Raw genomic sequence first — 22,166 nt, forward strand, 5'->3', positions numbered from 1 at the left:
TTTTTCATTACTTCCAGCAGAAACTCTGCACTCATTGAATGGCAACTCCCCATTTGTCCCTCTCTCCAGCCCCTGGTAACCTCTATTCTATTTTCTATGTCTGTTAACTATTCTAGGTACCTCATATACACAGAATTCTACAGTATTTGTCCTTTTGTGACTGGCTTATTTCACCTGGCTTAATGTTGGCAAGGTTCACCCATATTGTAGCATGTATCAGAATTATATTACTTTTGAAAGCCGAATAGCATTCCACTGCATGTACATAACACATTTTGTTTATCTCTTCATATCTTGATGGAGTCTTGGGTGGTGTGCACCTTTCAGCTATTGTGAAAAATGATGCTATGAAAATCAGTGTACAAGTTTCTTCGTGCATTCCTGCTTTCACTTCTTTGGGGTAAACCCCTAGAAGTAGAACTGTGGATCATACGGTAATTCTGTTTACCTTGTGAGGAACCACCAAACTTTTTCACACCATTTTGCATTCCCAATACAGGAGGGTTCCATTTTCTTCCCACCTTGGCAGGACTTTGTTTTTCTTTAAAAAAAAAAAAAAAAAGTTTTCCCAGGGCATCCAGCTTCAGCTTATGTCATGATCTCACCGTTGGTGGGTTCGAGCCCCATGTCAGGCTCTGTCGCACAGAGCCTGCTTTGGACCTCTGTACCCCTCTTTTCCTCTCCCCTCGTTTGCACTCTCTCTCTCTCTCTCTCTCTCTCTCAAAAATAAAACATTAAAAAAATTGTTTTTAATAAAATAAAATAGTTTTCCTAGCAGGTGTGAAGTGGTACCACAATTGACTCTGATTTGCATTTCCCTAATGACTAATGATACTGAGCATCTTTTCATATGCTTATTGGTTATTTGTATATCTTTAGGTCAATGTCTTTTCAGGTCCTTTGCTTTTTTCTTTTTCTGTCTTTTATTTATTTACTTAGTTATTTTTTAATTTACCTCCAATTTAGTTAGCATGTAGTGCTGTAATGATTTCAGGAGTAGATTCCAGTGATTCATTCCCTATGTATAACACCCAGTCAGTGCTCACCCCAACTAGTGTTTCCCCTAATGCTCCTTACCCATTTAGCCCATCCCCCCCACCCACAATCCCTCCAGCAACTCTGTTCTCTGTACTTAAGGGTCTCTTATGTTTTGTCCCCCTTTTTTCTTCTTTAAAAAAAAATTTTTTTTTAAGTTTATTCATTTTTGAGACAGAGACACACAGCATGAGCAGGGGAGGAGCAGAGAGAGAGAGAGGGAGACACAGAATCTGAAGTAGGCTCCAGGCTCTGAGCTGTTAGCACAGAGCCAGATGCGGGGCTCAAACTCAGGAACTGTGAGATCATGACCTGAGCCAACATCGGATGCTTAACCGACAGAGCCACCCAGGCGCCCCCGTTTTTTTTTGTTTTTGTTTTTTTTTGTTTTTCTTTAATTAGAATGTTTGTTGTTGAGTTTTAGGAGTTTTTATATTCTGGATACTTATAATTTAGAATTCTACTTTTTTATATTATACTCGTTTGAATTCTTTGGCATGTTCACATTACTTTTGTAGTTTACTCATCTATTACCCTTTCTTATTTTATGGAAGGAGTTTTTAAAAGATTTTATTTAAGTAATCTCTACCCCAAATGTGGGGCTTGAACCCATGACCCCAACATCAAGAGTCACATGCTCTACTGACTGAGCCAGCCAGGCACCCCAGATTTTAAGATTTTATTTTTAAGTAATCTCTACAGCCAATGTGGGGCTCGAACTCACAACACTGAGATGAAGTGTCTCATGTTCTACAGACTAAGCCAACTAGGCACCCCAACGAAGAGAGAGAGCGAGCAGAGGAGGGCCAAAGAGAAGGGGACAGAGGATCTGAAGGCAGGCTCTGAGCTGTCAGCATAGAGCCCGACGCAGGGCTCAAACTCAGGAACCATGAGATCATGACCTGAGCCAAAGTCGGAGGCTTAACTGACTGAGCCGCCCAGGCAACCCAAGGAAGGATTTTTTTTAAAACAGTTATCGTAGGTGTACTTGGGTGGCTCAGTGGGTTAAACGATTGACTGTTGGTTTTGGCTCAGGTCTTGATCTCAGTTTGTGAGTTCGAGCCCCACATTGAGCTCCATGCTTACAACACAGAGCCTGCTTAGGATTCATATTCTCTCTCTCTCCCCCCCTCCCTCCCCCTCTCCCTCCCTTCCTCCTTCCCTCCCTCCCCCCCCCCCCCATGCTCTCTCTCTCTCTCTCAAAATAAATAATTTAAAAAATGAGGGAGGGAATGGTGAAGGCAGGGGTGGGGGGACAACAATCTTCATAATCTGAGACTAAAGGACAATTTTTCGAAAAAGGACATTTGGAAGCCTCACGCTGACATCTCTGTGGCACAGCACTGTCCCTGTGGTCCTCGTTGTGCTGCAGCCTAGGAAAACGATGCAGACTGGTGTCTCGGCCAGAGCAGGTGCTGATGGGCCCATGTGTTCCCTCAGCAGGTACCCTCTTCTGCTTTGGCTTCAAGGAACGGTGGTTAAGAACATTGGTTGTAAGTACTCTCTAGCCGATGGTTTGGAGTCAGGCTGATAGGGCTTCTGAACCTCAGTTTTCTTACCTTTGAAAAGGAGATAATACCTACCTTAGCTAAGGTAGTTTAGGATGAAATGGGCCCAGTCTCTGGCTTAGTGAGTGGTAGTTATCACCTCAGAGTGCTTATTTAAAAGGTGGCTAAGCAGGGGGGTTCAGAGGGAACATGACAAACTGAAACAGCTGGAGATTGTCCAGAATGATCTGTGTGAGGAGCAGTGTAGCAGGATGCATATTGGATATAGGTGGACTCATGGTCTTCTGAAATGCTGAAAATCTCCTGCCTTCAACCATGACCTCAGGTCAACCCTTTGTCTCACGAGGCCATCTGGGGCTGATGTTGTTGAATGTATATGGTCTTGATTCTTTGGTCTCATGAACAAAGAAAGCAGCTTGGCTCACAAACCACCATGTAGTCCTCCCTCTTGAGGCCAAAGTTGGAAGCCCCATCTGAAACTTGTATTTGATTATAATGGAGACCAAAACCAGGTCTCCTGCAGTGGCTTGAAACCATCTTTGATCCAGTCAGGAGGCTGTCGTCAGGTGTTGCTTCCACTAGGGTAGCTTCCAGAAGCCTTCTTCTTCCTAATACTCTGTTTCTGTCTTACCCACAGTGATTTTCGTGGACTGCCCTGGGCAAGAGTCAGCCCTGCTTAGCACTGATGGTGACTTTGCTGTGCCGAATGGTAGAACAGTCCAGGTAAGACACCATGTGCACCTGCCAGGAGGAAGGAAGATGTTCTCTGTGCATGCCCAGCTTGCTGCTGGCCAGGAGTTCGAGGTTGCTGGGTTATGAACCATGTTACCCCTTCAGAAGAGGCAGTGTTAGCCCTCAGTTTGCCCACACCTATGGGCGTGGCTACTGATCTAAGCAGGGTAATGCCTGCACCCTTCCACTAGGGGCGCCAGAGAGTCAGGCCAGTGGGGCAAAGAACTGCCTTGTGAACAATGGCCCAGTACCTTTTGCCCCTTTCCCATCACCCTTTTCTTCTTTCCCATATCATCTTGCTAAACCCCAAGGGAAGGTGATTCAAGACCCCATGAACATCCCATGAGCCTCTGGGAAGACAGACCTGAGGCACTCAGCCTCATTTCTTTCTTTTAATTTTTTGAATAGCTAATATATCCATGTGGCTCAACAATTTTAAAATATTAAAAAGTTACACAGTGAATAACCTCCTTTTGTTTCTCTGCATTTACCTAATGCCCTTTCCAAGAGAATACACAGATAACCACTGTTACCAGTTATTTTTCCTTTTGAAGTTTATTTATATATTCTATATGTATATTAAACATATGTTATGTATTTTATATATTTACAGATCTAAAAATACTTTTTTTTCCTCTCTTTTATGCAAAAAGATATACTATTTACATGTATGCACTTTCTGCATCTAAAAATAGGTTTTGTTTATATATAAGCCACTATGAATATGCGGCTTTATTTTGCTACACTTTTACACAAAAGCTGGTACATACTAATTATGTAAGTTATTAAATAAAATACTAAACTATATATTCTAGTGTATGTAATTGGTTCTCTGTAAATAAACACTTAGGATTCTTTTCAATTTGTCTTGTGCAATAAACCTATTTAGGTCTCCCTCCTCACCCTTAACTTCTGTAAGTGAGAGGATGTCGAGTATCTTCCAGCTGTTTGCGTGGGTTAAGGGGTCTTCTCTCCTTGCAGGAGAGGAAACCATTGAAGATCTCCCCATCCAACCGTATCTTACGAAGACGCAAGAGAGAATGGGTGGTTCCACCGATATCCGTCTCTGAGAATGGCAAGGGTCCCTTCCCCCAGAAGCTCAATCAGGTATGACTGTGCTTTCTCCCAGGGAGTCACTGGTGGGTACAGGGACCTTCATCCAAAGGCCTTACTATAAGGTTTCTTGCTCCTGAAAGCTTCTGTACTGGGAAGAATTTCTGATAAGGCTTTACCCCTCCTCACTTTTGTTGGCAGCCGTGAGAGATTTGTCACTTTGTCAGCTGCTATTTTCTTGTGCTTCCAGCTCAAATCTAATAAGGACAGAGGCACCAAGATTTTCTACAGCATCACAGGCCCTGGAGCAGACAGCCCCCCTGAGGGTGTCTTCACCATAGAGAAGGAAACAGGCTGGTTGTTGTTGAATAAGCCGCTGGACCGGGAGAAGATTGCGAAGTATGAGGTAGGTAATCTGGAGCATCCAACAAAAGCAGGGCCCCGTTGCCAGGTGGGGAGGGTGGGGTCAGGCTGACCCTGGACCTGTGCACCCACAGCTCTTTGGCCACGCTGTATCAGAGAACGGTGCCTCAGTGGAAGAGCCCATGAACATCTCCATCATTGTAACTGACCAGAACGACCACAAGCCCAAGTTCACCCAGGATGTTTTCAGAGGGAGCGTCTTGGAAGGGGTACTACCCGGTAAGAGGACTGGGAGGGGACAGCTAGAGAGGTCTGCTAGGCCCAGACATAGCCTTGGGTCAACTTCTAGAACCATCTAGAGGTCAGCCAAGACTGTTAAAGGCTGGAAAAACCCTCTATACTTGATTTCCTTGGCTGTATATCAGATCACCTGGGATAATCTTAAAAAATCAGATTCCTGGGGTGCTTGGGTGGCTCAGTAGGGTGGGCATCCCACTCTAAATTTCAGCTTAGGTCATGATGCCAGGGTTGTGGGATTGAGCCCTGCATCCAGCTGAGCATGGAGCCTGCTTAAGATTCTTTCTTTCTCCCTCTCTCTCTCCTTCTCCCTCTCTTTCTTTCCTCCAACACTCTCCCCCACTTGCACACACATTCTCTAAAAAAATAAATTAAAAATTTAAAAATAAAGCCAAAATCTTTAAAAATTCAGATTCCCCCTACTCTATCCCAAGATCCCTGAATAAGGATGATCTTAAATACACAGCTTTGCAATCTGTATATTTAAAAGTTTCCCAGAAGCTTCAGGTTTGGGAACCACTAGCTTTAGAGCTACAAAGATCTAGATTTGAATCTTGATTTGCCTCTTTACATGTGACCTTTTTTTCTGTGACCCTGGGCAAGTTCATGATCTCTGAGCCTCAATCTTCACATCTGAGAATGGGAATTATATTACTCATAATTGTGAAGATTGGATATAACACATAATGACCTCAAAAACCGATGCTGGTGGGGAGGGGTTCTCCTCTTCCTTCCTCTTCTGAGTTGTGGAAGATTTGAGAAGTATGAATTGGTTAGGCTGCCAATACAGAAATCCCCCAAAGAAGAACAGGACCTTAAATGAGATGAAACCTTATTTTCTCCTTATATTCAGGAAATCTAGAGGTGGACAATCAAGACTACAATGGTGCTTTGCAGTGTTGGAGACCTAGGCTCCTTCTCTCTCATTGCTTTGCTATTGGGGCTTTATTTTCCAAGATTACTTTGTGGTTGCTCCTGGAGTTCCAACCATTACACCTGGAAGGAGGGAAGCGATGGGAAGAATAAGCCCCATACTCAGAAAAACGCTTCTCCCAAAGTCGTATATCCCATTTGTCAGAATTTAGTCTCAAGTCCACAGCTAGCTACAAGAGGGATGGGAAATAATCTTTGTTCCAGGCAGACCTTGTGCTCAGCTTAAAATGATTATGAGCATTTTGTTTCTAAGAAAGAAGCAGAGAAAGGAAAAAGGATACCACCTAGCAATTGGCCGCAAAGTAGAGGATGGGTCCAAGGTGGAGCCTCTCATAGTTCCAGAAGTAGGCAATGCTGTAATCGGAGCTGGGAGAGAAGGATGCTCACTCATTCCTTCTCCCCTTCAGGCACTTCTGTGATGCAGGTGACAGCCACAGATGAGGACGATGCCATCAACACCTACAATGGGGTGGTTGCTTACTCTATCCATAGCCAAGAGCCAAAGGACCCACATGACCTCATGTTCACTGTCCACCGGAGCACGGGTACCATCAGCGTCATCTCCAGTGGCCTGGACCGGGAGGTGAGTAGCCCTTAGGGAGAGTGCCGCCGACTCAGGCTTTCTCAGGCTGGGGCCTGACATTCAAGAGCAGAAGCCAAGCCTCCAAAGCCCAAGGTGGAGCAGTGAGAATCCAAGTCAGCTGGGAATGGCTGCTGCTGTGTTCCCATGTTGATGTCCCACAGCTCTCTTGGGCCAATGGCATGCTGCCAAATGATCTCGTTAAGGCTGAGGAGGCAGCTGTAAAATGCAAGCGTTTGATATTTTCTGTAGGTTTTCTCATTTCCTCTCGGAATGGCTCACTTAGCATGCACGTTGCCCAGATTTGTCCCTTGTGTGCTACAAAGTAGAATTAGCTCCATGGATATTGGAGTTGCCTACTGTTTCCTAATTAATACCTTTACCCGAATCCCTACTCAAAGCTCCCATTCTGTATCAGCCCGGGGTCAGGGGGCAATCCCCAGGCTCCACCCCACAGTTGGCCCAGGAGAACGATTTAGTTCTGTGTTTCCCCTCCCCCTCCACCCTTTGCCTCTGTTCTTTTCTGCCGTAGGTGAGTAGTGGGGCAGGGATTCAAGAGAGCACTGTGAGAAGGGGAAACATTCCCCTTCCCTCTACGTATATCCAGAGCTGTGCCTCTGTGAGCCAGGGACCTCTTGGCCTGAACTTGCCTTTCCTCCCCAGAGAGTCCCTGAGTACACACTGACCATCCAGGCTACAGACATGGATGGGGATGGTTCTACCACCACAGCAGTGGCCATAGTGGAAATCCTCGATGCCAATGACAATGCTCCTGTGTTTGATCCTCAGAAGGTAAATTTGATTTCAGTCCTTCTTTCCTCATCAGATGATGAAGGGCTGAGTTTTCTTTCTTTTCTAAGTTTGTTTATTTTGGGAGAAAGTGAGCACACGCACAAGCAGGGGAGGGTCAGAGAGAGAATCCCTAGCAGGTTCTGCACTGTCAGTGCAGAGCCCCATGCAGGGCTCAAACTCATGAACTATGAGATCATGACTTGAGCTGAAATCAAGAGTCGGCCACTTAACTGACTGAGCCACCCAGATGCCCCTGAGGTTTTTCTTTCTCATGAAACTCTGGAAACAGCCCACATGGCTTCCAGTCCTGTGCCACCGCTTACTAGATGTGAGACCGGAGGCAAACTACCTAACCTCTTTGTGCCCCATTTCCTAATCTGTGAAATGGAGTTAATAGTATTACCTGCTGCATTGTTCTGAGTTTTAAATGAAATAATCTATGTACAGTTCATAACACAATCCCTGGTACATAAGTGCTTAATATGAAAATCCTTGTTGAGGGGCCCCTGGCTGGCTCAGTCAGGGGGAGCTTGTGACTCTTGATCGTGGTGTCGTGACTGTTAGCCCCACATTAGAGGTAGAGGTTACCTTACAGAGAAAGAGGGAGGGAGAGACAGAGAGAATGGAAGAAGGAAGGAGGAAAGAAAGGAACAAAATCCGTGTTGTTATGAAAACTTATAATTTGCCTCACACCTATACCTGTCCACCTTCACCCAGTGAATACTTCGTACACCTGCAGCGACGGAGGATTCAGTGCCAATCAAGATGACACCCACCCCCCCCCCTTCCATCCTTAGATAATTCTGGCTACTGAACATTATTTAGGCTTGATTAGAAATGTGTTCTGAGCAGCCAAGTTCCCAACTTTTGCCACTTACTCCAGAGCTTCCAAAAAAGTTCCTGCTCAGTGCCGTAAAGCAGTCAGGCAGCTAGTCCCTCTTGCCACCTTCTCCATACCTTTCTGATCTCAGCTAGATAGGTGGCTAGGCATGGCAGGGTTTAGGGCACCCAGACCAGTGTGATTACTGGAGTAGTAGGCCCTGGATGTACGAATAGTAGGCTCACCATCCCTGTGGTCTGTCCCAGAAGCTGAAAGGACATGTCTCGGGACATTCCGCATCTGTGTGTGCCCTGAAACCCTGGTGTGTGGTATTGGGTGATCCCAGAAAGAGTGAGCGGCATGGAATGGAGCTCCCATGGAGTCACATGGAGGATCCATAGCTGGTGAAGCGTGGAACGGTCTCAGGGTGTTCAGTCTCTGCTCTGACTGTGCTGTGCTTCCCACACCAACAGTACGAGGCCCAAGTGCCTGAGAACATGGTGGGGCACGAGGTGCAGAGGCTGACAGTGACTGATCTGGATGCCCCCAACTCACCCGCATGGCACGCCACCTACCGCATCTTGGAAGGTGACGATGGGGACCATTTTACCATCACCACCCACCCCGAGAGCAACCAGGGCATTCTGACAACCAGGAAGGTGAGTCATTTTGGGCTTTAGACAAGCCCACACCTGGGACAGTCAGGTCTGCGGCCTCCGGGAAAAGGAGGTACCATCTGCCTTGGGACACCTACTTTGAACCATTCAACTGGGGAGTGCAGCAAGCTGGTGGCTTCTGACCCTTTCCCATCCCTCTTGTGTCAGTGTATTGCTTTGTTCAAACTAAATCTTAACCAGGGACTCCTTTCAAAAAAACAGGTGGGAGTCACTGATTTGATTAAGGCAGATGAGTAGAGCTCCTCCTCCCAGATCCTGGTGTCCAGTGGCTGTCCCCAGTCAGCCTTCTTAAACAGAGAGGCTCTGTTTTATTGGAATGCTTGCAAATTTTGCATGTAATCCATAACACATATCTAGGTTTTTGCATAGCAAAATGTTTTATGTTACTTAGTAGAGATATGGTTGTCTCTCAAAAAGTCTTTGAATAAAATTGATGCTTTTAGAATGGCCTAGTTTGAGAAGCAGAGTTTTATATATAATACTTTAAAAACTATCCCCTTCTTTCAACAAAAACTTTGTAATGCCCTTTTTACATTGTCAAATGAATTTCATTTATAATTAAACTTACCTAACTTACATAATTTCTAGAAAAAGAGATTGCCCTAACTGTGAAATAAAGAAGAATTTTACAGAAAAATTTTCTGTACGCAAGCTTCTGAGAACATACTAGAAAACACAATGAAGGTGGTCAGTTACTTGCCTCTCTTTGGAGACTCATCCAACTCTAGCGGATGCTGTGTGTCACTCTGTCGGCTCATACACACCACAAGTCATACTGGTATCTTTACAGGACAGCAAATAAACAGCTTTTGGGAAGGGCCTGAACAAATCAAATTACAGGCTCCCCTCAGAAGCTTGCATTCCTAGAAAAGTCATATATATTAAAACTGCACCAGAAACACATAAAACGTGTTCTAGACTGGAATTATCAACAGATTTTCCACATCCACAAGTACATGAATGTTCAGGGGGATATTGGCAAGTCACACGGCCTGTGGAACAGTTCTTGGTTTCCCTGCCCCAGCCTATAAATGCCAGCGGCATCCCCAGTCATTAGGATCACCAGAAAGGCCTCCACGAGTTTCTCCACCACCCTGTTGGGAACCAACTGTAGGGCTTTCTGGTTTAGGGGTGGTCTGAGAGGCCCCACTGGCTGTCCACTCAAAGTGCAGGAGGCTATATGGAAAGGGCAACGTTGCTGTTCCTGGAAACCTTGAGCCCCTCACTGTCGGCCCTTTCCTTCTGACATCAAAGCATTGCATGGGGTCTCCTCACAAATTGGTGGCTCAGGTTCTCCTTCCTTTTCTCTCTCAGGGCTTAGACTTCGAGGCCAAAAACCAACACACCCTGTACGTTGAAGTGACCAATGAGGCTCCCTTTGTGGTGAAGCTCCCAACCTCCACGGCCACCATAGTAGTTCATGTGGAGGATGTGAATGAGGCACCTGTGTTTGTCCCACCGTCCAAAGTCATCGAGGTCCAGGAGGGCATCTCTGTCGGGGAGTCTGTCTGCACCTACACTGCGCAGGACCCTGACGAGGGAAATCAGAAGATCAGGTACACAGGAGCTGGGCTCAGATTCATCCAAAAGCATTAGTAGTATTGGACGGGTTATTTATTATGGCCAGCGTTTGCTCCCATTACCAGAAAGATTGCTAAATATTTTGAACATCATCCCTGCACGGGACCTTCCCTTCCTACCCTCCCCAACACTGAAGACTCTGAACAGAGGTCTAGGGGGCAGGTATTCCCACTCTCTCTCATGTGTCCCTGCTGGGCCCTCTTTCTGCCACTCTGGCTTCCATTTGGGGTGAGATGCATTCTTCATGTGATCTTGCTTAGGAGCCCCGAGATCCATAACAGCATCTGCCAGTTGAATGAGTAGGCTTTGGAGGACAACCAGAATTCTAAGTATTCTGGAAATGACTTTTCAACTTTTCCATTCCAGCTACCACATCCTCAGAGACCCAGCAGGGTGGCTAGCAATGGACCCAGACAGTGGACAGGTCACTGCCACGGGGGTTTTAGACCGTGAGGATGAACGGTTTGTGAAGAACAATGTCTATGAAGTCATGGTCTTGGCCACAGATGATGGTGAGAGCTTCCTCCCAATCCCTCCACTTGGGTACCTTTGGAGCCCATGACACAGCACATCCCCTCCACAGAGTATGGTGTCAGGGAAAGATGTCAGCAAACCCATCTGGAGGGTCAAAGGGGGCTTTAGAGGAGTCTTTCAAAGACCAGGATTGGCTATGGTTTCCCTAAGACCCAAGTGTTAGGAGAATGACTTCTTTTAGCCTAAGTGTGTGGTTCTCTGAGCCCAGAATTGGCCTTGTGATTGATTGAAAGGGGCTGCCTGGAAAGTGCCATGATTGATTAGTGATGTCATACCATGACAGGATTCGGAGTTAGGATGTGACTTGACATTGCTGCTTGACACAGTGAAGCAAGGTCTGGAGGCAGATGAAAGGTTTCCGCAGGACTGGGAAGGGAAGCATCCCTAAAGCTCATTAGCAAACACTGCATCAGCCCTGAAATGGCCAGTAGGTTTCCTTTTGTGATAGATTGGTAGTGGCCATATGGATGAAGTGGCTGTAAGGGTGCTAGGATCACTTAGTAATGTCTGCTATGCGAAAGATGGCATGACCGCCGCCATGGATTTACCATCACTGGTTTGATCTATGATGAGACCAGGACAGGGCATGGAAGGTCTTGAAAAGTTACAGCTGGGTAGTTAAAAGGAACCTCCCTGGGGCTGATTGAATAGGTCATAGGAGAGCTTAACACTCATTCATCACCCCAACCAACGGCAGATACTAAAAGGGATCCTATGTGTAATTATGAACAGGGAGCCCTCCCACCACTGGCACTGGGACCCTCCTGCTAACACTTATGGACATCAACGACCATGGCCCGGTCCCCGAACCCCGACAGATCACTATCTGCAACCAAAGCCCTGTGCCCCAAGTGCTGAACATCACGGACAAGGACCTGTCCCCCCACACCTCCCCTTTCCAGGCCCAGCTCACACATGACTCGGATATCTACTGGACAGCAGAGGTCAATGAGAAAGGTAATTGAGTGGTGGTGGGTAGTAGGTGGGTGTCTGCCCCATACCGGGACCCTGTACACATTCCAGCATCTTGTGGGTCACTGAGTTAAGAACGTCAACCAATGGGTGCCTGGGTGGCTCAGTTGGTTAAGCATCTGACTTTTTTTTAAGTTTATTTGTTTATTTTGAGAGAGAGAGAGAGAGAGAGAGAGAGAGCCAGAGTGCGAGGATGCACCAGAGGGGGAGGAGCAAAAAGAGAGAGAGAAGGAGAATCCACCCAGGTACCCCTCAGCATCCAACTCTTGATCTCAGAATCATGAGTTCAAGCCCCACATAGGGCTCCATGCTGGGCATAAGCCTACTTTTAAAAAAAGGAAAAAAAAGACAAAAAATGTTGGAGAGACACCATTCCACACTTTCGCTACTTATTAACTTTGTGTTAGCCTGTGGAAATCCACAGCAGCCCTTTAAGACTGTTCTTGTCCAACCACCTTCCCGTACAGGTGGAAAAACTGAGGCCGGGAGAGAGAGGGTGTGGCTTTCTCAGTATCACATAATAAAAGAGCTAGGATTCCTGCAGTGATAATAGCTAACATGTCGTGAGCATACTTAGTATGTGCTAGTATATCACTGGTATATACTATATATGGTATATACTATACCACTTCAGATGCTTCATAGATTAGGTGACTTAATCCTCACAACAACCCTGGGTGAAGAAGGTACTATTAACACACATAAATGTGTATGCACCCATTTTACACGACGAAACCAAGGCTTACAGAAGGTTAAATAGCTTGCCAAAGGCTTTATGGCTAGAAAATGAGGGCCACCAGAATTTGGATCCAGACAGTCTGATTTATCATTAGACCTCTGCTTCCTACCATTTATTGAATGCATATTGAACAATATGCAAAATGCTTTTTCTTTCCTTCTGTAATATTTCTACCACCTTCTGTGGTCAGTATTTTTATACCTATTTAAAGATGAGAATGAGGCTCAGAGAAGTTAAATAGTATGCCCAAGGGCACAGAGTGGTAAGTATGGAGCAGAAATTGAAGCCACAGTCCCTTTCCCCAACACCCCGCTCCAATCCATCTCCCTGTGCTTTCTCTTTCCATCCACCCAGAGGTTCTCAGTCTGTCATGGTATTTTAGTTGTCACAAGACTGAAAAGGGGTCTAACTTGGTATCAAGTGGGTGAGGACCCGGGGTGTGTGAGAAAGGTGGATCCAGCCTCAAGTGCCAGGAAGGCCCCTGGAGAGACACTGTTCACTTTGGTTTAAAATGTGTCCCCTTTCCTCTTGGGGCTAAGGTCCCCTAGGAAGGAAATGGGGAACCAGTATATATAGGTTCTGCCCCTATAAATAGGATATTTATCTATATATCCTACTTGGATATGTCCAGTGTCTATTACTGCTGCTGAGCCTAGCCCTGAAAGGACTCAGGAGACCTGTTTCAGATACCTACATGATCTCAATTTTATGATTCCTGTGATTTGGGTATGTATAACCAGCACCTTTCCTTTGAGGAGTGCAAGTTGGTCTCCTGTTACCCTGTTGTGGCCTGGAAGCCATTTTTTCCCCCATCCCTGACCTTATCATTTATAGAGCATGGACTCTGGAACCAGAATGCCTTAGTTCAAGACCCAGTTTCTCCATTTACTAGCTTTATGATTATGGACAAACTACTGAACCTCACTGTTCCTCAGTTAATCCCTATCTGTAGAATGGTGCCGATAAGTGTACCTACTTCGATACGGTTATTGTGAAGATTAAGTGATGACACAAGAGACATGTTGTTTGGTACATCAGTGCTCAGTAGGTGTGTGAACAGCCACCTTCATTCATCACCACTATTTCCCAGCAGCAATCACAGATCTGGTTCAGTCAGGTGTGAGCATTATGACCAAAGCCCACTGGTACCAACACCTGGTGATAATATTGATACCTGGTTCTTGGTTTTAAGTTAGTTTCTCTTTCCTTTTTTTTTTTTTTTTGATGTATTTTTGTTTATTTTTGAAAGAGAGAGTAAGCACAAGCAGGGGAGGGGCTGAGAGAGAGAGAGAGAGAGAGAGAGAGAGAGAGGAAGACACAGAATCCGAGACAAGCTCCAGGCTCTGAGCTGTCAGCATAGTTCCTGACACAGGGCTCAAACCCAGGAACTGTGAGATCATGACATGAGCCAAAGTCGGACACCACCCAGTGGCCCCTTAAGTTTTTGTTTTTTGTTTTAACATTCATTTTTTAAAAACAGAGTGCGAATGGGGAAGGGGCAGAGAGAGAGGGAGACACAGAATCTGAATCAGGTTCTAGGCGCCAAGCTGTCAGCACAGAGCCGGATGCGGGGCTTGAACTCATGGACTGCAAGATCATGACCTGAGCTGAAGTCGGCTGCTTAACCAACTGAGCCACCCAGGCATCTCAGCTTAGCTTAGTTTTTCTAACTGATCATGTCCTTGTTGTCAGGGGAGTTAATCCATCCCCTACCCCAGTGTGATCTCACATTAGTTACTTGACCTCTCTGAGCTTCAATTTCTGCATTTGTAAAATCAGAATAATAGTACCTGCCTCTTGGGGCACCTGGGTGGCTCAGTCAGTTGAATGTCAGACTTCAGCTCAGGTCGTGATCTCACAGTCCACGAGTTTGAGCCTCGCATGGGGTTCTCTGCTGTCAGTGGAGCCTGTTTTGGATCCTCTGTCCCTCTTGCTCTGCCCCTCCCCCACTTTCTCTCTCAAAGGTAAATAAACATTAAAAAAATAGTACCTGCCTCTTAAAGTGGTAGTGGAGAAGAGTAAGGCATGGCTCCCAGTTAGTGCCTGCTTAGTCACTGGCACCACCATCGTCATCAGCCCCTGAGAAATCTCCATCCAGCATGGGGATAGGATGGTGGTAGGGATGTTTCAGGGAAACGCACCATGTTGGCCTCTATGTAGGAGACTAAATTCTCAGCCTGCAGAGCTCCCTCTCTGCTTGCCATCGCTGAATTGGAACAGGGCAAATTCTCCCTTCTAGCCTTCTTGCTAGGAGGAGGCCAGAGAGTCTGCATAAACTTTTTTTTTTAATTTTTTTTAATGCTTTATTCATTTTTGAGACAGAGACAGAGCATGAGTTGGGAAGGGGCAGAGAGAGAGGGAGACACAGAATCACAAGCAGGCTCAGGCTCTGAGCTGTCAGCAAAGAGCCCGACGCGGGGGTCGAACTCATGAACTGTGAGATCATGACCTGAGCTGAAGTTAAACGCTTAACCGACTGAGCCACCCAGGCACCCCATGCAGAAACTTTGAACTAAAAATGGCTTGAGGCGCACCCGAGTGGCTGAGTCAGTTGAGTCTCTGACTTCAGCTCAGGTCATGATCTAATGGTTCATGAGTTAATTATCTCTCAGAAAGAATTTATTCCAATGTATTCTTTTTTGAGGCAGAGAACAGTCTAGCAGCTAATGGTGCTGAGAAATTTTTGGCCTTGCATGACATGACTTTTTAAAAAACATCGTTATTTTAAAAATAGTGTAATTATTGATTTTAAGGGGGAAAAATGATGAATTTCTTTTCCCTTATTTTTAAAAATTTTAGGTTTATTTCTTTTGAGAGAGGGGAGGGGGCAGACGGAGTGTGAGAAGGGGAGGGGCAGAGAGAGAAGGAGAATCCCAAGCAGGCTCCATGCTGTCAGCACAGAGCCTGACACAAGGGCCTACACCCACAGGCTGCGAGATCATGACTTTTGCTAAAATCAAGAGTCAGATGCTTAACTGACTGAGTCACCCAGGTGCCCCAATAAATAAATTTTCCTATTCCAGTAATTCTTTCCATGATGGTGCATATTTGGCTTTGGCCAAATATCAACTTTTAACACTTGACATAAGTGTGCTTTGGGGATATTTCTGCCCTGTTGCCCATGATCTGCCCAGTTCCACTTGGGGGTCTCCCAGGGTGAATGTTATCTGTCCACTCCAGGAAACACAGTGGCCCTGTCCTTGAAGAAGTTTCTGAAGCAAGACACATACAATGTGCACCTTTCTCTATCTGACCATGGCAACAAGGAACAGCTGACAGTGATCAGCGCCACGGTGTGTGACTGCCACGGCCATGTGGAGACCTGCCCCAAACCCTGGAAGGGGGGCTTCCTCCTCCCGGTCCTGGGGGCTGTCCTGGCTCTGCTGCGTGAGTACCCGTGCCCTCTCCCCTCTCTGGATGGGGTAGTTAGAAGACCCAGTTCTACCCTGGACTGCTGGGGACTGCTACCCAACATTGCATATCTGTTCCTGATACTCTTAATTCTAGGAGTGTCATTCAGTCAATAGATGTTGATGGAACTTCTGGAATGTGCCAGGCTTTGGGGATACAGTCGTGAACAGACAGACCCAGCCCAACTGTCATGTCATCTAGAGGCTAGAGCAGTGGTTCTAAAAGTGTGATCTTCAGACCAACGACATTAGAATTACCCAGGAACTTGTTAAAAAGGCCAGTTCTCAGGCCCACTCCTGACCCATTGATTCAGAGACTTAGGGGTAAGACCCAGTAACCTGTGTTTTAACAAGCCCAGCACGGGTTCTGATGTATGCTAGAGTTTGAGAGTCACGAGTATAGTGGGCGGAAGTGTTTAGTGACAAGCTAGGTTCTTTAAAGGTAGAACCTATCACCTTTGTTTTTTCTAGCCTCTGAATTCCTTACACAGAAACACAATCCGGTACGAATTCAACAAGGGCGAACTTTAACGAATCCACATACAGTGCTCTAAGCACTGTTTTAGCGCTGGGGGTGCAGCATTTTATAACACAGACCACTCTGTGTCCTCATGGAGCTTACTTTGCATGCAGAGAGCAGACAGTGAATCATCTGGCAGAGAAATAGGTATTGGTATGGAGAAAAAGAAGTGGAGTGAGGAGGTCTGCCATCTTAAGTAGGATGGGTAAGAAAGGCTTTGTTGAGAAGGGATATTCGAATTAAGACCTGAAAAAGGTTAGGCAGCAAATCATGCAGCTATCTCAGGAACAGCAAGTGCAAAGGCCCTAAGGCAGCACTGTGCTTGGTGTGTGGAAACAATAAATTGCTGGAGTGGAAAAAGCAAAGGGGAAAAAAGTAGGAGATGAAGTCAGAGAGGTGATGGTTGTGGCAGAGCATCCTGTTGGGCCTTGTAGGCTATTGTGAGGATGTGATGAAATGAGAAGTCATCAGAAGGTTTAGAGCAAAGCAGTGATGTGATTTGACTTGAATTTTATAGGATTCCCAGTAAACAGACTGTACAGGGGTAAACGGGTGGAGACAGGGAGACTATTAAGGAGCTATTGCCATATTCTAGGAGTGAGATGGTGAGAGGTGGTTGTATTTCAAGGCAGAATCTATTCAGATTCATATGTGGTATGAAGAAAAGAACCATCAATGATTCTAATACCCAAACAAGTAGAAACTGGAGTTTCCATTAGCCAGTTTGGAAAGGATCATGGGAAGAGAATTGCCAGACGGTCCAAATGGAGATATCAGTAGGCAGACGTGTAACTTTGGTGCAGGTGAGAAGTCCAGTTCACCTCCTTCCTGCCTTTCCCCAGACTCCGTGAGGAGGAAAAGGGGAGGCAAAGGTTGCAATCTGGCCCACATAAGGTGTGCATGCTGATAACCCACAGACTCCCCAAGAAGGCTAGGTCTGTTTTGACTGGCCAGAGATAGACTGGAATTGTGTAAACAGGCCAAAAAAAGTGCTAAAGCGAAATGGTGGGTGTATCCTGTCACATTGGACAGCCACAGAGAGGACCCTGGGGTCGCTTCTTCATATGGGATTAGCTGGGGGTAGTCCTGGCATTAGGGAGAACAGCTAGGCTTTAGTTGGCCAATACTCCCATGTCCACATGGCCTGCCAGCCTTTCAGACCATATTACTAAAAGCTAAGTTCCTCTCTTGAAATACCAAAATAGTATTTGCACCTATGTTCAAATTACTGTACCATATCAGAGTTTCACTGTCTTGCTTTTTAACTTAAAATCTGTGGCTAATGTAGGGGTCACTGGGGACTGAAAAAGAGTCTTGTTGAAAAGCAACATCTGCTAGGAGATTCCCATCCCCATAGAGGAGTGTTTCCTTGAGGACCAGTATCACCGATAAGGGAAGACTGACAATAAATGGTACATAATTGTTGGTGGGGGAATGAAGTCAGTTTGCTGCTAGGAGGAGGGGATAGTAGACTGAGGCCTGAAGGGTGAGAGCCATGTGTACAAAATGTTCCAGATGAGAAAAGCCCACATGAAGCTCCTGAAGTGGTAAACTGCTAGGTGTTATTTGAGGAACTCCAAGGAGGCAAATGTGACTAGACCCGCGTGGGGGTGTAGATGTGTGGAGAAAGACAGGGGCCAATCCGGTACACTTTGATAAGGAATTGGGGGTTTTCCTAGGTGCAGGGGAGCCACTGAAGTGTTTTCAACCCTGGCTGCGGAGTGAAGGGGTCTAAAATTAGATGGGGCACTAAGGGTTTGGGGCTATTGGCCAGCTCCGTGGTTGTGGGGGGTGAATATTCACACTCCTTAACTCTTGCAGTTCTCCTGCTGGTCCTCCTCTTGTTGGTGAGGAAGAAGAGGAAGGTCAAGGAGCCCCTTCTGCTCCCAGAAGATGACACCCGTGACAATGTCTTCTACTATGGCGAAGAGGGAGGTGGTGAGGAGGACCAGGTGAGGCACTGGGAAGGTCTAAGTGTTGGGAAATGGATGCCTCCAGCGCCACTGGCAGGGATAGTTGGGTTAACCAACTAACCATATTAGCTACGTTGACCAGACTCTGGCCTAAAACATCCATCTTCATGTAAGATTGATACCTCTTCTCTTCTGAGAGGGTGTCTGGTCTACTGCTGTAGTCCCTTTGGTCCCAGCTGAGGTGACCTTGAGCCTGTGCTTAATTTTGGAGGAGGAGCTGTGGGAACAAGGGCTTTCAGAAATATCTGACAAAGACTGTCTTTTAAGACCTACCCATGAACCATAACATCCAAGTGGCAGGGAAATGGCATGACATACAAATGGTGGAGGAGTTCACTTCTCAACCCCATGCTGTCCTTGACTTTCATGAAGGACTATGACATCACCCAACTCCACCGTGGTCTGGAGGCCCGGCCTGAGGTCGTTCTCCGCAATGATGTGGCGCCGTCCTTCATCCCCACACCCATGTACCGTCCACGTCCAGCCAACCCAGATGAGATTGGGAACTTCATCATCGAGGTGAGGCATAGGGGGCCAGCCAAGGGAAGCCCTTGATTCAAGCACCAGCAGCATGGGGGGAAAAAAGCATGGGCTTGGAGTCTTGGCTCTGGGTTCAAATCTTGGCTCCCCTGCCAACCAGCTGTGTGACCTCCTGACATTTGGCTAACATCTGGGCTTCTGTTTTCTCCTCCATAAAACCCTAAGTTGCAGAGTGGTTAACAGTAGGTTAAGAATAATTTATTCATTTATGCAACACACATAACAGTTGCTTGAAAACTGTGCAGCCAGACTACCTGTTTAAATTTTTAAAGATCCCAGCTGATCCCAATGTGGAACAGAATTGGGGACCCGCTATTATAAGTCACTTTAAGGGTCAGATGAGTAAGCACCTAGAACAGTAGTTTCCAAACACTGAAATCTCCTGGGGAACTTAAAAAACTACTGACGTTTCTGACTCCCCATGGAGATTGTGATTTAATTGATCTGGATATGGCCTGGGCTTCAGAATTTTTAAAAGATTCCCAAGTAATTTGAGTCTAGGAACCACTGGCCTGGCATGTAGCATTTATTTTATTTTATTTAAAAATTTGTTTAATGTTTATTCATTTTTGAGAGAGAGACAGAGGGTGAGGTGGGGAGGGGCAGAAAGAGAGGAAGACACAGAATCTGAAGCAGGCTCCAGGCTCTGCATTGTCAGCACAGAGCGCAGCAGGGGGTTCAAACTCACAAACCATGAGATCATGACCTGAGCTGAAGTTGGACGCCTAACCAACTGAGCCACCCAGGTACCACTGGCATTTATTAGGTTATGATAGTTATTGTTGATAATAGCTGAGTGTCTCCAGTGTTCTTAATTCTGATCATACATTTGATTTATCTGTGGGATTTTGAAAAATAACAATTCCTGGAAACCAGGGATTTCTTTTTAAGACTCCAATTTTTTTAAAGCTCCCCCAGCTTAAAATCAAATATACAGGCAGGGTTGTGATAACCACTGAACTAGGTACACAGGAAATAAATGATAGGAGCCTCTCACAGCCTGGGACCCCATTAGCAGTAAATGGAGGTTTTTCTTTCTTTTTTTTTCCTTAAGCTCTGCACCCAATGTGGGGCTTGAACTCACGACCCCTAGATCAAGAGTTGCTTGCTCTACTGACTGAGCCAGTTGGGTGCCCTGTAAAATAGAGGTGCTCAGTAAGAGGGAGGGAAGATAGATTGATGGGTTTGGGGAAGCAATGATGGGCAGAGGGCCCAGTGGCTTGTCAAAATACCTCACCCTGGCTTGAACGTTTCTGCTTCCCCTTCTTGCCTTCTAGAAGTAGCCTGGTGGTTAGACTCTATTGTTTAGCCTGAGCATATTTGAGAAAGCTGTGCAAAAACAAAAGCATCTGGGGAAAGTTGCCCAGAGCAGATGGTTTGAAAAGATGTCTTGGAACTAAACACCTGGAACTTTTCCCTCCAGTTAAATGAAGACCATTTCCAGAATGTCTCTGTGTCAGATAGTTTGCAAATACCATGTCATTCAATCCCCACATTGACTGCAGGGAAGGAATCCTATTGTTGTCCTGATTTTACAAATGAGGAAAATGATGTTCCCCTATATGCCAGGTACTATTCTAATACACGCTTTACATATATTTACATGTATTAGTGTATTCCTCTAAAACTATTTGAAGTCTCCCGTTTTGGAGACCAGACAAAAACAGCACCTAGAGATGAAAAGGGGTTTGCCCAAGGTCACAAAACTAGTATGTGAGTCTGAGTTCTGACTCAAGCTGTCTGGTTTCAGAGTTCCTCCCTGCTCTTGACCTGCCACAGTGAGCACCTGCTGTATGCTGGGCTCAGTGCTAAGTATCCATGTGCATTATTTCATTTCACCCTTCAAACCTGCATGGAGGAAAGAGAGGTCTTCACAGATGAGGAAACACAGGCTCGGCAGGGTGAGCTACCTTGCCCGAGCTCCCACAGCTGCTGAGTGTCTGACCGCCGCTCCTAACCACCTGCTCTTGTCGCCACAGAACCTGAAGGCGGCAAACACGGACCCCACAGCCCCGCCCTATGACTCCCTGCTGGTGTTTGACTACGAGGGCAGCGGCTCTGATGCCCCGTCCCTGAGCTCCCTCACCTCCTCAGCCTCTGACCAGGACCAAGACTATGACTATCTGAACGAGTGGGGCAGTCGCTTCAAGAAGCTGGCAGACATGTATGGTGGTGGCCAGGACGACTAGGCGGCCTTCCAACAGGACCCGGGCTAAAGATGGGCCGCAGTGGCATTTCCAAGGAGCCTGAGTCCTCTTCTCAGCCAAGAACTTGGGAGATTGTCAAGAAGTGGCCTTAGCAACTTGGAGGAGAGAGGTGTCAAGTCTGACATTAAGGGGTGGTTTCTGAGCCTTTCAGAAGAGGGCCATGGGCAGTTTGATTTCACTTCTGAAAACCTCTGAGACTAGGCCAGGGTTGCTTCTGAGACCAAATTTCCAGGAGTCTATAACCTGCCATAAAATGCCTGGCTCTATGTCCTGAGACTGGACAGACTCTGACCACCCCCTGCACTCCCCCCGCCCCCCCCCCCCCCCCCCATGATGATGTTTTCTCTGGAATGGACCCAGCTTCTTAGAATGAGTCCTCTTATCACAACCTGGATTTTTTTTTTTTATTTTTTTTTAAATACTGTCTTCAAAAAGTTAGAGGCAGGTCTTCAGCCGTCCTCTGGATTCCTCCAGAAGTCCAGGCCTCAGCTGCTCAACTTACATGCCCTCATGCATTTGTGTCTCTTCTTCAGGCGATAAGGCCTCCTGTTGGAATGAATTACTGCGTTTTTATACTGAGCGCGATTAGGTTGTCCTTTATTTTTTATTTTCCCTATTGAGTGCTGTAGAAAAAGGGTGATGACAATCGTGTAAATGTACTACAACTTTTTTATTAAAGGAATTTTTCCCAGAGGTGCCTGGGGAGTGAACTTTTTTTTATTGCCATTTTATTGCCCTATGAGTCCTATACCATACCATTCACCCACTTCGGTGTCCAATTCAGAGGTTTTTAGAATTTTCAGAGTTTTATAAGGGGAGTGAGCATATCTAACCCTGCTGGCTTCACCCAGCTTTGTCCTGATGATGGAGGAAGCTCAGGATTTGTATACATGCCCGAGG

The 22,166-nt window shown here is 46.2% G+C and overlaps 1 protein-coding gene across 1 annotated transcript in view; it reads left to right on the top strand.

Annotated features, from left to right (window-relative positions):
• CDH3 (cadherin 3) overlaps positions 1–21,959 on the top strand; it is a 48,154-nt gene extending 26,195 nt beyond the window's left edge. Inside the window, exons 3-16 of the mRNA XM_043600933.1 lie at positions 3,181–3,266; positions 4,257–4,382; positions 4,579–4,734; positions 4,826–4,970; positions 6,329–6,504; positions 7,165–7,293; positions 8,587–8,772; positions 10,105–10,346; positions 10,738–10,883; positions 11,638–11,862; positions 15,797–16,003; positions 18,368–18,498; positions 18,892–19,038; positions 21,039–21,959. Of these exons, the coding sequence (XP_043456868.1) occupies positions 3,181–3,266; positions 4,257–4,382; positions 4,579–4,734; positions 4,826–4,970; positions 6,329–6,504; positions 7,165–7,293; positions 8,587–8,772; positions 10,105–10,346; positions 10,738–10,883; positions 11,638–11,862; positions 15,797–16,003; positions 18,368–18,498; positions 18,892–19,038; positions 21,039–21,248 (2,312 nt within the window). The 3' untranslated portion in view covers positions 21,249–21,959. The remainder of the gene's footprint in view (positions 1–3,180; positions 3,267–4,256; positions 4,383–4,578; positions 4,735–4,825; positions 4,971–6,328; positions 6,505–7,164; positions 7,294–8,586; positions 8,773–10,104; positions 10,347–10,737; positions 10,884–11,637; positions 11,863–15,796; positions 16,004–18,367; positions 18,499–18,891; positions 19,039–21,038) is intronic.
• Positions 21,960–22,166: the final 207 nt, after the last annotated feature.

Source organism: Prionailurus bengalensis, chromosome E2 (assembly GCF_016509475.1).
Source record: "Prionailurus bengalensis isolate Pbe53 chromosome E2, Fcat_Pben_1.1_paternal_pri, whole genome shotgun sequence".
Taxonomy (NCBI): domain Eukaryota; kingdom Metazoa; phylum Chordata; class Mammalia; order Carnivora; family Felidae; genus Prionailurus; species Prionailurus bengalensis.